Source organism: Anoplopoma fimbria, chromosome 9 (assembly GCF_027596085.1).
Source record: "Anoplopoma fimbria isolate UVic2021 breed Golden Eagle Sablefish chromosome 9, Afim_UVic_2022, whole genome shotgun sequence".
In the NCBI taxonomy this organism is placed as follows: Eukaryota; Metazoa; Chordata; class Actinopteri; order Perciformes; family Anoplopomatidae; genus Anoplopoma; species Anoplopoma fimbria.
The window spans coordinates 19492556-19507885 of NC_072457.1; the positions used below are offsets into that span (position 1 = coordinate 19492556).

Below are 15330 nucleotides of genomic sequence, written 5' to 3' on the forward strand. Positions count from 1 at the left end.
TGCAGGGTTTTTACTTATATTTTTGGTGTGGTATAAGTGCTTTTACTAAAGTAAACTTCCTCCACCAAATGTTTTGTGTTATACTGACTCATGTTCCTATAGTGTATTAATGGATTCAGAACATATATCTCGGTGCTTTTACTCTGAAACACCACACCGGAAGCGTCCCTGCGCTGCTGAGAGTCCTGCCGGCTGAGGTGGGAGCGTCGTCCCTCCTTAAGAGCCTCAGTCTCGGGTTAACGAGGCAGTGCAGCGGCTGAGAGCGGAACCGTGCTGGTGTGAGTGTGAGTGTCGGTTGAAGACATCCATCGTTTGGAGCGGAACGGAACGGAACGGAACGGACGGCAGTTTCGACACATCTAACGGTCACCGCCATCTGCGCATTCCTGAAGTCGATCGACCGTCGAGTTGGCAAAGGTAACGTGACGTCAGCGAGCTAACACCGACGCTCATTCATGAGTTCAGAGTGTTCAGGAGAGGGAACCAGCGTAACTACGGTGGTGTATGTGCGTAATGTGCGTAATGTGACCCTCAAAGCAGGAGTAGGGACGTGAACGGACCTAACTGTGGGTTATCTGGGAGGAAAGGTCAGAGTTCACGTCCGTCCGACGTGGCTGAGCCGCAATGAAAGGCTCTTTATCCCCCAGCAGGCTGTAACGGTGCGGCTGGTACTGGAGCTCTGCTGAGGGAGTGAGACACTAGTGACCTGATGATCAGGGTGTGGACAGAGACGGACAGAGACAGAGTGTGTTGGACAGAGACACACACATTCAGAGTGTTGGACAGAGACAGACACATTCAGTGTGTTGGACAGAGACAGACACATTCAGTGTGTTGGACAGAGACAGACACATTCAGTGTGTTGGACAGAGACAGACACATTCAGTGTGTTGGACAGAGACAGACACATTCAGTGTGTTGGACAGAGACAGACACATTCAGTGTGTGGACAGAGACAGACAGAGACACACACATTCAGAGTGTTGGACAGAGACAGACACATTCAGTGTGTGGACAGAGACACACACATTCAGTGTGTTGGACAGAGACAGACAGAGACACACACATTCAGAGTGTTGGACAGAGACAGACGCATTCAGTGTGTGGACAGAGACAGACAGAGACACACACATTCAGAGTGTTGGACAGAGACAGACAGAGACAGACACATCCAGTGTGTGGACAGAGACAGACACATTCAGTGTGTTGGACAGAGACACACACACATTCAGAGTGTTGGACAGAGACAGACACATTCAGTGTGTGGACAGAGACACACACATTCAGAGTGTTGGACAGAGACAGACAGAGACAGACACATTCAGTGTGTTGGACAGAGACAGACACATTCAGTGTGTTGGACAGAGACAGACAGAGACAGACACATCCAGTGTGTGGACAGAGACAGACACATTCAGTGTGTGGACAGAGACAGACACATTCAGAGTGTTGGACAGAGACACACAGAGACAGACACATTCAGTGTGTGGACAGAGACAGACAGAGACAGACACATCCAGTGTGTTGGACAGAGACAGACGCATTCAGTGTGTGGACAGAGACAGACAGAGACACACACATTCAGAGTGTTGGACAGAGACATCCAGTGTGTTGGACACACATTCAGAGTGTTGGACAGAGACAGACAGAGACACACACATTCAGTGTGTGGACAGAGACAGACAGAGACACACACATTCAGTGTGTGGACAGAGACAGACACATTCAGTGTGTTGGACAGAGACACACACATTCAGTGTGTGGACAGAGACACACACATTCAGTGTGTGGACAGAGACAGACACATTCAGAGTGTGGACAGAGACACACACATCCAGTGTGTGGACAGATGAATGGAGATGCTTCATCTGATGCTTATTTGATTGATTTTGATCCACCAACAATTCAAAGCCCAACTGTCGCATAAGAAAAACCTCATTATTCAGAATAGGAGAATAGAATAGTAATACTTTTTGGGGTGGATCGACTAAATGATTAGTTAACCAATTGTAAAGTCTTTGCAAATTGATTTGGGGGACTATGTTTTTATGGATTTGAGCAGGAATATGAAAAAAATGAGAACCTAATTATTATATCAAAAGAAACCAAGTCTCGCTTTTAAGAGCAAATTACTCCATGACATTCATCCTGTAAAAGTAAAATGTAAAGACTGCCGAGTTTATCTGTATATGTTGGCCATACAGATTTTTACGAAATCCCCAAAACTCTAAAGCATCAAGCATTTGAAATGTCTATCCTTGTATCATTATTGGATTTTTTTAAACTCTCTAATATAGATATCAGTTCTGTCCTCAGAAAACCCCTATCGGTGGGCTATAATTCAAATGATGGTTCTTTATTTAACGTATGTACAAAAATGACATTAAAAACAGTCGTTGGCATTGTAATTCCTAACTCTCCTGCTGCCACCAACAATGCTAATTAAATATGTATAAAATGAGATAAAGAAGATCATGCAGGTGAACATGTAGGTGTAAACTGATGTGAAACAGTAGGTAAACGAATAAGGGAAAGTGACATTCAGAAAGTTATTTAAGACCGGAATACACTTATTGTAAGTCGCTTTGGATAAAAGCGTCTGCTAAATGACTGTAATGTAATGTAATGTAACTGTGTAGTAAGAAGTTTATGCTTCATATTTTCTTTTCCATATCCTCCCCTTTCTCTACATTTGCAGATGTTTCAGATAAAGAGGATCTGTTGCATTGGTGCTGGGTACGTAGGAGGCCCGACGTGCAGCGTGATCGCGCACATGTGTCCGGAGATCACGGTGACCGTCGTGGACGTCAACGAGTCCCGCATCAAAGCCTGGAACTCGGACACCCTGCCCATATATGAGGTATCATATCAATGTAGTTATCCAATGGAAGCTGAGCTGAGGACTCAAGGACATATTTTATTAGTGCCTTTTCCCCTCCAGTATTACCTCACTTTATAGATCCATATATATTAGTATAAGTTAATCACAGTGTTGATAAAGTAGATGCAGCTAGGCAACGGTTCCAGCCAATGTCTTTTTGTCAAATATTGCTCCAGCATGGGAGCAATGAAACATCAATTCGTTCCAGACTGCCCTGTGTTGCAATCTCTGTACGTCAGCGAAGACCACAAGGTATTACATCATCATGACTAGCATAAAGGGCAGTTAATGAGTGGCCGTTGAGAGCTTGTATTACATTTGTAACTGTTTCTGCCATGTTTGTCCTACGCATTCACTGACACACCCGCCCCGTCTCGTTTTTCCCACTTCCTCCCACACCAGCCGGGTCTGAAAGATGTGGTTGAATCATGCAGGGGGAGAAATCTGTTTTTCTCTACGGACATAGACTCAGCCATCAGGGACGCGGATCTTGTCTTCATCTCTGTGAGTCCATCAGTCGTCGTCCCCCCCCCCACCCACACACCCACACACACACACACACACACACACACACACACACACACACACACACACACACACACACACACACACACACACACACACACACACACACACACACACACACACACACACAGTTTGACCAGCTGCTGGAGTAAATAGGACATTTCTGACACATGCGTGAATTCATTGGACAGGTCAACACCCCGACCAAGACTTACGGGATGGGGAAGGGTCGTGCGGCCGACCTGAAGTTCATTGAGGCGTGCGCTCGGCGGATTGTGGAGGTGTCCGACGGCTACAAGATTGTCACAGAGAAGAGCACGGTCCCGGTCCGAGCTGCCGAGAGCATCAGACGGATATTCGATGCCAACACCAAGCCCAGCCTCAACCTACAAGTGTGTAATGTTGTGTAAGAATGAAACTCTTTACATCCGTTGTTCTGCGAGTGTCTGAAGTTAGTCTGCCGCCGCTGCTGTAGGTGCTGTCCAACCCAGAATTCCTTGCGGAGGGAACAGCGGTGCGGGATCTGAAGGAGCCGGACCGCGTCCTGATAGGCGGAGACGAAACGGCCGAAGGTCAAAGGGCGATCCGAGCGCTGTGTGCCGTCTATGAGCACTGGGTCTCCAAAGATCGCATCATCACCACCAACACGTGGTCATCTGAGCTGTCCAAACTGGTGAGCGAACGGCGGCGACTCACTTTTATTTTCATTGTTTCGTTTTTATTTAATTTGCCTAGTTCTCTTATGGTATAAAAGAGAACTATACTGATAAATTGTCAGAAAGAAAGCACTGACAAATCGTATAATACACTGTCAAATTCCTCACTCAATATGTTTTGTCTTGGCTGCAAAACAAATCTTAAAGCATCTGCATCAAGATTGTTGTTAATCGTATGTGTTTATGTTTTTAAGAAATCAGACTTTATAAATAAATAAATAGGGCTGCACGGTGGTGTAGTGGTTAGCACTGTCGCCTCACAGCAAGAGGGGCCCGGGTTCAATTCCCGGGCCAGACAACCTTCTGTGTGGAGTTTGCATGTTCTCCCCGTGTCAGCGTGGGTTCTCTCCGGGTTCTCCGGCTTCCTCCCACAGTCCAAAGACATGCAGGTTAGGTTAATTGATGACTCTGAAATTGCCCGTAGGTGTGAATGTGAGCGTGAATGGTTGTCTGTCTCTATGTGTCAGCCCTGTGATAGGCTGGCGACCTGTCCAGGGTGTACCCTGCCTTCGCCCATTGACAGCTGACTCGGCTCCAGCACCCCTGCGACCCTTAACTGGATAAACGGTTACGGAAGATGGATGGACTTTATAAATATTTATAACCATATTGGCCTGAAAAACTGTTGGGCTATAGATTCTATAGATGCTATAGATATCGGGTTTACTATCTTAAATGACAAAAAAGAATTAGCAAACTCACACTAGAGATGTTTGAATCAGCGAACGTTTGCCATTTTCAAACGACGTCGGACTAAAACAATCGGTTAATAGGTAAAGCTGCCGATTCATTTTTTTGCGACTAATTGAAATTGTTTAAAAAAAACAAAAAACGGTGTGTGTGTGCTCGTGTAGGCAGCCAATGCATTCCTGGCACAGCGGATCAGCAGCATCAACAGCATCAGCGCCCTCTGTGAGGCCACCGGGGCCGACGTGGAGGAGGTCGCCAAAGCCATCGGGATGGACCAGAGGATAGGCAGCAAGTTTCTCAAAGCCAGCATCGGTAAGAAGCATGTGCAAAAGATTTCAAACCTGAGCTTCCACGTAAAGTTTTGTAAATTTAAACACAGATTAAGCGTCGCCTTCTCCTAACAACCCGGTCAGGTTTTGGTGGAAGCTGTTTCCAGAAGGACGTGCTGAATTTGGTTTACCTGTGCGAGGCCCTCAACCTGCCTGAGGTAGCCTCCTACTGGCAGCAGGTGAGAACTACATCTAGCCATTTTTTATTTTTTCTCTGAAGGCATCTCCTTGCCGATTTCTCCTTATTCTTTGATGTGTTCGTGATGTTCTCAGGTGATCGACATGAATGAGTACCAAAGGCGGCGGTTTGCCTGCAGGATCATCGACTGCCTCTTCAACACCGTCACCGGGAAAAAGATCGCTCTGCTGGGCTTCTCCTTCAAAAAAGACACCGGCGACACAAGGTGAGTCTCATTCCATTCCTTTTCTCACACCCTTGTAGACATTTGTAGCCTCCCAGTCCTTTGATTTTCTTTTGCATTTATTTTCCAACAGCTTTGTTGCATTATTCATTAACCCAGGATTGTTTGTTTGATTACACTTTACTCTACATGATCACCTGCCAACATACTTAGGTGAACTGTGGCCCTGATTGGAGTTGACCCCTGTGTGTGTGTGTGTGTGTGTGTGTGTGTGTGTGTGTGTGTGTGTGTGTGTGTGTGTGTGTGTGTGTGTGTGTGTGTGTGTGTGTGTGTGTGTGTGTGTGTGTGTGTGTGTGTGTGCAACTCTAGGGAGTCATCCAGCATCTACATCTCCAAGTATCTGATGGATGAGGGAGCCAAGCTGTTCATCTACGACCCCAAAGTCCTCAAGGAACAAATCATTCATGACCTCTCCCAGCCACACATCTCAGAAGACAACCCTGAGAGAGGTGTGTGTTTACTTACCTTTATTACATAAGATACAGCAGAGTGCACTCTGGGAATGAGGGGAGAAAGACAGAGAGAGGAAGAGGGGGGTGCAGTGGGATGTGCAGTAAAGGCTGTAATTAAAAGTTGTGAATACATTGGCAGTGTCTCTAAGGCTGCTTCCGGTACCACCCACACTAAAACTCTTGTCAAATACTTTGATAATTATTGTTTAAAGTAATTTTTAGGGGAAAAAATGCCATAATATCACTGGTTTCAGCTCCTGTGATGGTTATTAATTGCTCAATAAAGTTAAAAGGTTAAAAAAACATAAATTGTTAAGTAGTATTTGCAGTACAAAGTAGAAAGTGTGTATATAAGAAATATCAATAAAGTGCAAATCCAAAATGTACACAATTCTCAAAATGTAAGGGGTAAACAGGATGATTCTTGGTGGTGTTGCATAAAGTTATTATGTGCAATATCAAATCTGATATATTCGCCATCTAGGATGGTAGATTTTACTTCTTTGGGTTTTGACTGTTTAGCAATTTTTTTAATATGGTGTAGAAATTGAAAAAAAGCCTTAGAAGCTATTCTATATTTGGCATTTTCTTCTTTGCTTATTCATTGGTACCTCATTTGAAGAAGAAAATGTTGTTCCTGATACTTTGAATAGACACTCAGCTGAATGGTTCGTTTTGAATGTTTTTAGAGATAAAACCATTCAGTTGTTTCTTCCGAATGCTGCGCTCCAGCCGAGGAAAGAACCTGTGACGCCTCACTGACGAACCCTTATTATTTTTTTTTCCCCTTAGTGTCCGAGCTGGTGACTGTGACCTCTGACCCTTTTGAGGCCTGCCAGGGTGCACATGCACTGGTCATCTGCACCGAATGGGACATGTTTAAGGTCACAAACCACACATTGTTTTTTCTCCCATCTTATAAATTGCTTCATTTTGTAGGGGAAAAAAAAGACCTTTGAGTTCTTATGCCCCCTTTAATTCCACCACAGGAGCTGGACTACGAGAAGATCTACAAGAAGATGCTGAAGCCGGCCTTCATATTCGACGGCCGCAGAGTGCTGGACCACCTCCACTCTCACCTCCAGAACATCGGCTTCCAGGTGAGAGGACGAGAAAACACGCCACGCTTGCACCGCGACGCGGCACGCACAAAATGAAAACCAAAGCCGCTCCTTTTTTCTGTCCGCAGATCGAGACCATCGGTAAGAAAGTGACGGCGACACGAATCCCCTACACCCCGGCAGCCGTCGGCCCTCGCATCGCTGCCAGCGAACCTCCGGCCAAGAAAGCCAAAGTCTAGACACACACACACACACACACACACACACACACACACACACACACACACACACACACACACACACACACACACACACACACACACACACACACACACACACACACACACACACACACACACACACACACACCATTCCTCTCTCAACCGTTTTATTGCTGGGGAAACAATTAATTCAGGCCCAAGCCCACTCTGTGGTTGGTACACGCCTAAGGATCAAAAGGGCCAGAGCAGCGTGAGTTACTGCTGCCCTGAAGTAGGTCTGAGAGGAAAAAGTAAAGCCTTCAGGCCAAAGCTTTGTGAATGTGATCAAGTTATTGGAAGAAAATCTCAAACAGCATTTTCTTTTTTTTAACCGAACAATTCAGATGAAGTCATACATGCACCTCCGATTTGAATTGTATACTATTAGCCAGAGTCTTCTTTCTTACAGTATCACTTTTTAAATCAAGTATTGTTGCTTAATTGCAAAACAAATTTTTATACGGTTTTAAAAAAATATTTTTATAAATCATTACACTGTATGTCAGTCAGTGTTTGTCCTCTGTATAAGTGACTTCATAATACAAAACGGCGATGCAATAAAATGTGACGGGTGTCCTATTTCCTGTTTATTATTCCAACTCCAAAAAATAAAGTGACACAAAAATGAAAAACCAGCAAATGTCCACTGATTCATTTTAATTCCTCAAATACAAATGTACATTTTAAAGATTTGTTCTGTGCCAACAATCTTTGCAGAAAATAAGCACACAACTTTCTTGTCCAAGTCAAAGGTTGAAATTGATTTTGCGTAAAAAAAATTGTCTCTTTATCAGATACAAGTACCTCCCTCCTTGTACTTCTGTACCTTATGTAAGCACAATTTGAGGCCCCAATTTAACTTTTTCTTCAATTATTCTATCATGTAGCCGCTGCAGGAACCCTCAGTCCAAAAAAAAAAAAAAAAAAAACCCTCTAACACTTCATTGAATCCGTCCTGAACCAGCAGACATCAAAGAGTTCATAAACAGAGCTAGCGGTCAGGGATCAGTACCTCTAACCTGCAGTCCAGGGCCCCTGAGGGGAGGGAGTTCATGTGAATGTGATTTAGGGGCCTCCTGTGGTGCAGAGATTGCAAATTACAGCCCCTGCTAACACCAGGTTGTATATTTTCTGCTCCACACCCAGTTTATCTACAAACCTGCAGGCCTTTAACCCCTGCTTGATCGCTTTGATCTCCTCTCCCTGAAACGTTGTTCCTCCGAGTTGCTACAGGTGAACAGGGGAGGACAAGGGCCTCGAAAAGAAACTGAATGATCCCTGTACTTACATGAGGTCTCCTTAATGTCACCTGCCTTCTTTCTTTTTTTGCTGTTGATACTAATCATGTAATGTTAAGTGTTTCCTGTGCTGCAGTTTACAATGATGCATTATGGTACGGCAGGAGTAAAGCTGTCACTGTGAATGTGTTTAGTTGTAGCTAGGGACGAGACTAAAGGGAGACAGCCTCTAGAAGCTACTGCTTCTGTGCTTTTCATTCAGCTATGGTGACTTCTGCTTTTCTCTTCTCCAGTAGATTCTTCAGGAAGAACTCGCCTGTTAAGAGAAGAAACTGATTAGAAATATATATATATATATATATATATACACACTCTGAACCTAATGAACAAATACATTAGCCTTGCTATCGATTAGGTTTTATATTAATATTATTTATGCTGGTTTCAAACCAGCACTAGTTGGATGCAAGCAGTGACCAGAACCTATTTTGGTTTTACATGATTGTCATTTGCTTAAAAAGAGCAAACTAAAGTCTTGATCTTTGCATTAGAATTTAAAGGATAAATTCACCAAAATTACAAAAATAAATCGTCATTATTTTTGTTTTTATTGGAGATGTTTTGAGATCTTAAAGTTCAAAATAGATACCAATAAAGGTAAGTGAGAAAATATATTTTCCCCCTACTTTGGGTGACTTTACCCTTTAAAAAGGATTCCCGGGCATCCTGGAAAACAGTTGACCAATTTATCAGTCATTGAAAGCATATGTGAAATAAAAGGATTATTTCAACATTTTCCTAATTTCCTTTCGTTGAGAATGAACTACTTGGATATCTCATCAGCGCTCCCTAAAAACATTCCCATCTGCCAGTGCTAAGTTACATTCAGGTTCATATTAACATTCCAATGGTAGTTAATGGACGGGCGTATGTTGTGTAAACACTGTGAACACCAACCCAAGTCAAGTCACGTGTCGGGGCACGCGGGTTGGACGTCAGGTCGAATAAAGTTAAATCAGTTAGCAGGTTTTGGTTCAGTTGAAGTACTTGCTAGCTTGTTAAGCCAGCAAAGGTTTAAAGTATGTGATTCAACATGGGTTTCAAATGTGTGTTGGACATTGTTGACTAATGAAAGGGAAGGCAGGCTCTAATCAATGAACGGGAGCTCTAAAAACTTACTGACTGGAGTTTTTTTATTTTTTTTATTGCATTGCCTCTTCAAACGCAAAGCTGCATTGTTAATGTTAAATGGACCAGAACATGACTTGCATAACTTCAAGAGTTGCAGCTCGCAGTGGGTGTTATTAGTCTTTTTTAATACCCTTTAAGAGACACTTTATAGTACTTTATATTTCTGAGCATTAAATAAAGTCATCCTTTATGTCACCAGAGTAAAATGGGCCGTCCATGAACTGTGCAAGATGGATCATGTTTCTCACCTGCTTTGTAGGAGGATCGAACCAGAGGCCCGCTGGCTGTGTAGACGAAGCCCATTTCATTACCGACTTTCTCCCAGTGGGCGAACCTCTCTGGAGTGACGTATTCCTCCACCTAAACCCAAACACACATTGAGTGCTTTAACTTAACCACATGAGCATTTTTCTTGCAGTGGTAAATGGGCAAAGTGTAATGTGCTTACTTTTAGGTGGCGTTTAGTGGGTTGCATGTACTGGCCCAGTGTTAGACAGTCCACTCCGGCCTCTCGCAACTCTGCAACATCACCAGAACAGAGCGGTTTAGGAAATTGTTGCGCTTTGCAACAGAATTTTTGGAACTACATCTATGAGTACACACCGGTCAAGGTGTTGAGTATCTGTTGGTCCGTCTCGCCCAGACCCAGCATGATGGAAGTCTTGGTGAGCAAGTTGGGTTTGACCTTTTTAACGTGCCTCAGGACACTCAGAGACTGGTCAATGTTCGCTCTGGGGTCACGGACAAACCTACCGACAGATGGGACAGATGGACATCGTGAGCAATTTAAATAATAAAAAAGGGTTAATATACAACCAGATTACTATTAATAATTAAACTTCCACAGTAGGTCTTCCCTTTGTTTACACTTCTACACTATTTCTACTAACAGAAATGGATCTGTTCTGCCCCCTGCTGGTCAGTGTGTGTATAAATGTCCTCTGTTAATGACTGTTTTCCCTCTTGTGGCAGAGCTGTATAAAGGTGGTTAAACAACCAGCCAACGTATTTTTAAAAATATATAATACAAGCTGGACGTGTGTATATATTATATTAATTTAAATGAATTATTTTTATTATTATTATTTAAATAATATGTATTATTATTATCTAAATAATGATTTATTACTTTTTACAATAATAATCGAAATAAATTAACATTTAAAAAATATTTATTATTATTAATATTATTATTATTCAAATAATGATTTATTACTTATTTAAATAATAAGCGAAATAAATTATTATTTAGAATGTGTTTGGGAACTTTAAAATTTTGCTAGATAACAGCTTAGTATGGCACATTTTAAATTGCTCTTGCATATCATTGTAGGACAAAAATAATTATTAATAAATTATACCTCTGCAAAAATATCTCTTCAAAAAACCTGCTTTTCTTTGGCTTGTTGTCTGAACAGAAGATACTGAAGGATCTAAGGCATTCAGGCATTTATCAATGTTGAAAACAGAGACTAGACTCTACATTTTTTTTAACCTTTCAAAAAATAAAAACAGTCAATATATAAAAGGCCGGTAAAAATACAGAGGCAATATGCTGAGGCAGTACCTTTGCAGCTCTCGCACCGTCTCCACGTTGTGGGCATACACATCCAACCCCGACAGGGCGATCTTCTCTACTGCTGCCAAGTCGCCGCGAAAATCAGGGGTCAGACACTCAACCAGGATCTTAGAGTCCCTGAGATGGGGATGACAAATATGCTTATTTATTCATTTTGCACTGCTATTAAGATAAAAACACCCAACGTATCCAAAAGTAATGAGAGTTTATACCTTTCCTTCAGGTTGGTGACTGTTTTAGCAAAGTGATCTGCCCCTCCATCGGCAATATCTGCAAAGGAAAAAGAAAAATGAATTTACAGGGCAACACTATTGACATTACTGTTGGCTAACATTTAATAAGTCGGTTGGTTATTTTGAGTTAGTGAAAATTTGTATTTCTTCAAATCTATCAAGAGAAAACGTGTATTTTCTAAAAAAAGTTTTGGACAATATGACTAATACTGTATTTAAAACCTTGTATTTTTGCTAATTTTAAGGTCACGTGGCTAACTGACAGACAATATTGAAAGCAACCAGAAATGAACTACATCCTGATTAAGATAATGATAACCAAAACATTTGGGGAAAAATGCACTGTGTGTTTGGAAAGAGTTGTGCAACGTGTTTAATGTGGATGGACTTATACTAAAGCTCACGTATGTGTGGGTTGTAGTAAATAATAAAACATTAAGATTCATTGCCAGCAACGGTTTAACGTCACACCATTACGCAGATGCATCGAGTCAGGGAGCCTTTACCATCTCTGTCAACGGAGGTGAGAACCACGTAGTCCAGCCCCCAGGCAGCGATGGCCTTGGCTGTATTGTACGGCTCGTCTGGGTCCAGAGGTGGAGGCCGACGGGCCGTCTTTATGGAGCAGAACCTGCACCCACGGGTACACGTGTCCCCCATCAGCTACATACAAAGAGGGATAAAAAAGACCTTTGTTATACGTGTGCCGAATGTCGGAGGAAAATTATCCACAGAGCTATCATAAGATATTCTCTCTCTCTCTATATACATATATACATATATATATATATATATATATATATGTATGTATGTATGTATGTATATATATATATATATATATATATATATATATATATATATATATATATATATATATATATATATATATATATATATATATATATACATACATATATATATATATATATACATATATATATATACATACATACATACATACATACATACATACATACATATATATATATATATATATCACAAGACATTCTCTTGTGATATATATACCAAGCGTAGGTTTATTAAATGTGTGGATAATGGATTTACATCCATATTTTGAATTATGTGGAACGGGAAGCACTTCATAAAGCAGCTAAGCTTAGCCTGTGGAGATATGTACACATTTATTTGATGTAAGGATATGATGTCAAAAGTAGGTTTTTTTTGTCAAAAGTGTGCTTATTTTTGTCATAAAAAGTGTGAATGTTTTTGTCATAAAAAGTGTGCGGACACTTTTTTAGGACAGTGTGAAATTCTGTTGCACCACTAAGCCAAAGGGCGACGAACCATGATGGTGGCTGTGGCTGTGGCGTATTCTCCTCCTCCCCAGCATTCCCCGATGTTAGGACACCTGGCCTCCTCACACACCTGAGAAAAAACACACACACACACACAGACCTGAAATGAACTGACACAGGTTTACCGGACTTGATCAGACATATTGGTCTCCATGGTAAAACTCACTGTATCACTCCAGCCCATGTTCTATTTGAAGAATACAGTCGAAGCAAACATTTATTTTGCAAATTGGTTTCAAGACATTAGAGTGACTGACTATATTTTCCTCCTAGCTAAATACTACTCGCCTGGGTTCAAACCTTTGAACCCGCCCACTGACTGTAATCTGATGTTCGTTAAAAATATAGAATAAACATTGTATTGATTTTTTGTGACCCTTCCATCAAGGGGTGCAGGAGGACCAAAGTATATCATGTCAATGCCCTGCCGAGTTTCTCCATTCACTTATGCAGATTGATCCTTTTACTCGTCACCAGTCTGCAAAACCTACTGTGTGCAGGTTGAGGTCTCTCAGTGTGTTCTTCAGCCGGTTGAAGTTTTTCCCGATGGGGATCTCCGTCTTCAGCCATGGAGGAAGCCGCAGCCTGTCCACAAAAATCATCAGCAGAGACATTCACTGAATGTGCAAGAGAGGATTCGTCTCTGTAAAGTCGTAGATAAAATCCTCCCTCACTGTGATACAGAAACTTAAAAAAAACATTTTTAGATAGAATAACCAGATTAGAATGTTACCTAAAAAATAATCAGGCAAATCAATGACACTTCTTTTTTATGTTTCAGAAATCTTGTATATTCATTAAACGTAGAGCAGTCCTACTGAATATTGTATGTTGTTCATTGCTGCTTTTCTAGTTAACCCTATTTTAACCTACTTGTATGTACATAATAGTTGTCTTTTGTATCGCGATGAATCATATATCGAGATATTGTCATACACCATAGCGTCATCAAAATTGCTAGTATGGCTAGCTGTTCATCAGATATTCTGATGTTAAAAATATTTTAAGGGAATATCATTGGCAGATTTTGGTTTTCTCTTTACATGGGACTTTACATTAACGCTCAGTTCAATGCGATCAACAAACTGTATATATTGATAGATGCATATCAATATCGAGACATGAAATGGCCTATATCAGGATAGAAGATTCTGGCCATACCGCTCAGCACTAGTAGATCTAGAGCAACTTAAAAGCAGTCAAATTATCAAGTCGATTCTGATTTAAATGGACTTAATTTAATACTCGATTTAAATAAATTTAAAATATACTTGACTTATGGGTCAAGTGGGTATCAAACAATGCAATACAAACAATACCTAGTGTGCAGATGGACACACAATGTACATACACGCATATATCATTATGTAGTACAAAATACCTATATTACACACTGTTTGCTGTGTCTGTTACAGTCTTGTTTGTGTTTACCAATACTTGACACGTGTTTGTGCTCTTACCAACGACAACACTACCAGTTCCTGGTAAACCAGAACTTCAATAAAGTCCAGAAGGGATTCTATGTAAAAGCAGAGTGCCCAGCAGTGTTTTACAATGGAGCTGTGCTTGACCTGTTTCTGCAGTCTTGTAGAAGAGGCTTGGTCTGATCTGGTCTTCGAACCCTTCTGATAACACTCACAGATAAAATAGACAACTAAGAATTCCCAATGTCCTCACCCCTGTTTACAGCAATGTCTCCCGTGTCTCACCTCTCTCCCTTCTCTCTCTTCAGGTTGCCTCTGTACTCTGCCCATTTGCTTTTCTCCGATAGCTCCCCTGAGATGAAGTCCTGTAGATCGGGCCCGTCGTCCCCCAGCAGCTCCTTCTTTCTGTCGGTCCGGTCTGGGGAGGATGTGGCCACAGTGGTCAGACTGCTGGTGTAGCCCTGCAGAGGGAAGCCCCGGGGTCAGGTCAGGGCTGAGTTACAAAACACACGTCCACCAAAGGCTGACAGCTGACGGTTACCGTGGATATATGTGTTAATATATATGTGTTAATAGTACTCACATGTGGGATGCATCTGGGACTCAGCCAGAGATGGTTTGTGGAAAAACGGCCCGCAAAACAGCAGCTGTGTTTGAGCAGCGCCATGACTTTAGCGAGCAGCTAAAGGTGTCATCAGCAGCACGCCTCGACTGCTCTGGTCTGCTGCTGCGTTCAGGTGGCACACACAGAGTGGGAAGATCCTGCGTTTCAACGATTTAGTGCGTTCACGGGTGGCTTCCAACGCTGGTCCAATGTGCAAACCAAAGTTCATTTGTGATAATTGATAATCCAACCTTTATTCACCAAGGTGAGCCCTATAGAGGTTGGAAACGTCCCGTGTGCAAATTAGACCCAACATGTTGAGAGCTGAATTGAAGGATTTTTTTTTCCAATTCGAAAACTCGTATTTTCGGTATTTATAAACGAGCGAAAGGGGAGGAAATGTTTCTAA

General features: G+C 41.9%; 2 protein-coding genes across 2 annotated transcripts; one reads left to right on the forward strand and one right to left on the reverse strand.

The window, feature by feature from the left end:
• Window positions 1-167: 167 nt before the first annotated feature.
• Window positions 168-7945, forward strand: ugdh (UDP-glucose 6-dehydrogenase). The gene is made up of 12 exons (XM_054603608.1): window positions 168-417; window positions 2699-2860; window positions 3284-3385; window positions 3598-3798; window positions 3882-4079; window positions 4977-5124; window positions 5226-5320; window positions 5415-5545; window positions 5873-6012; window positions 6808-6899; window positions 7005-7115; window positions 7205-7945. Exons 2-12 carry the CDS (start codon window positions 2699-2701, stop codon window positions 7313-7315), a joined length of 1491 nt encoding a protein of 496 aa, XP_054459583.1. The 5' UTR covers window positions 168-417; the 3' UTR covers window positions 7316-7945.
• lias (lipoic acid synthetase) lies at window positions 7653-15150 on the reverse strand. Its single transcript, XM_054603609.1, has 11 exons — window positions 14901-15150; window positions 14603-14778; window positions 13385-13478; window positions 12883-12963; window positions 12084-12240; window positions 11557-11614; window positions 11333-11461; window positions 10369-10514; window positions 10214-10284; window positions 10014-10125; window positions 7653-8890 (listed from the first exon to the last, which is right to left on the reverse strand). Exons 1-11 carry the CDS (start codon window positions 14982-14984, stop codon window positions 8829-8831), a joined length of 1170 nt encoding a protein of 389 aa, XP_054459584.1. The 5' UTR covers window positions 14985-15150; the 3' UTR covers window positions 7653-8828.
• Between the last annotated feature and the right edge of the window lie 180 nt (window positions 15151-15330).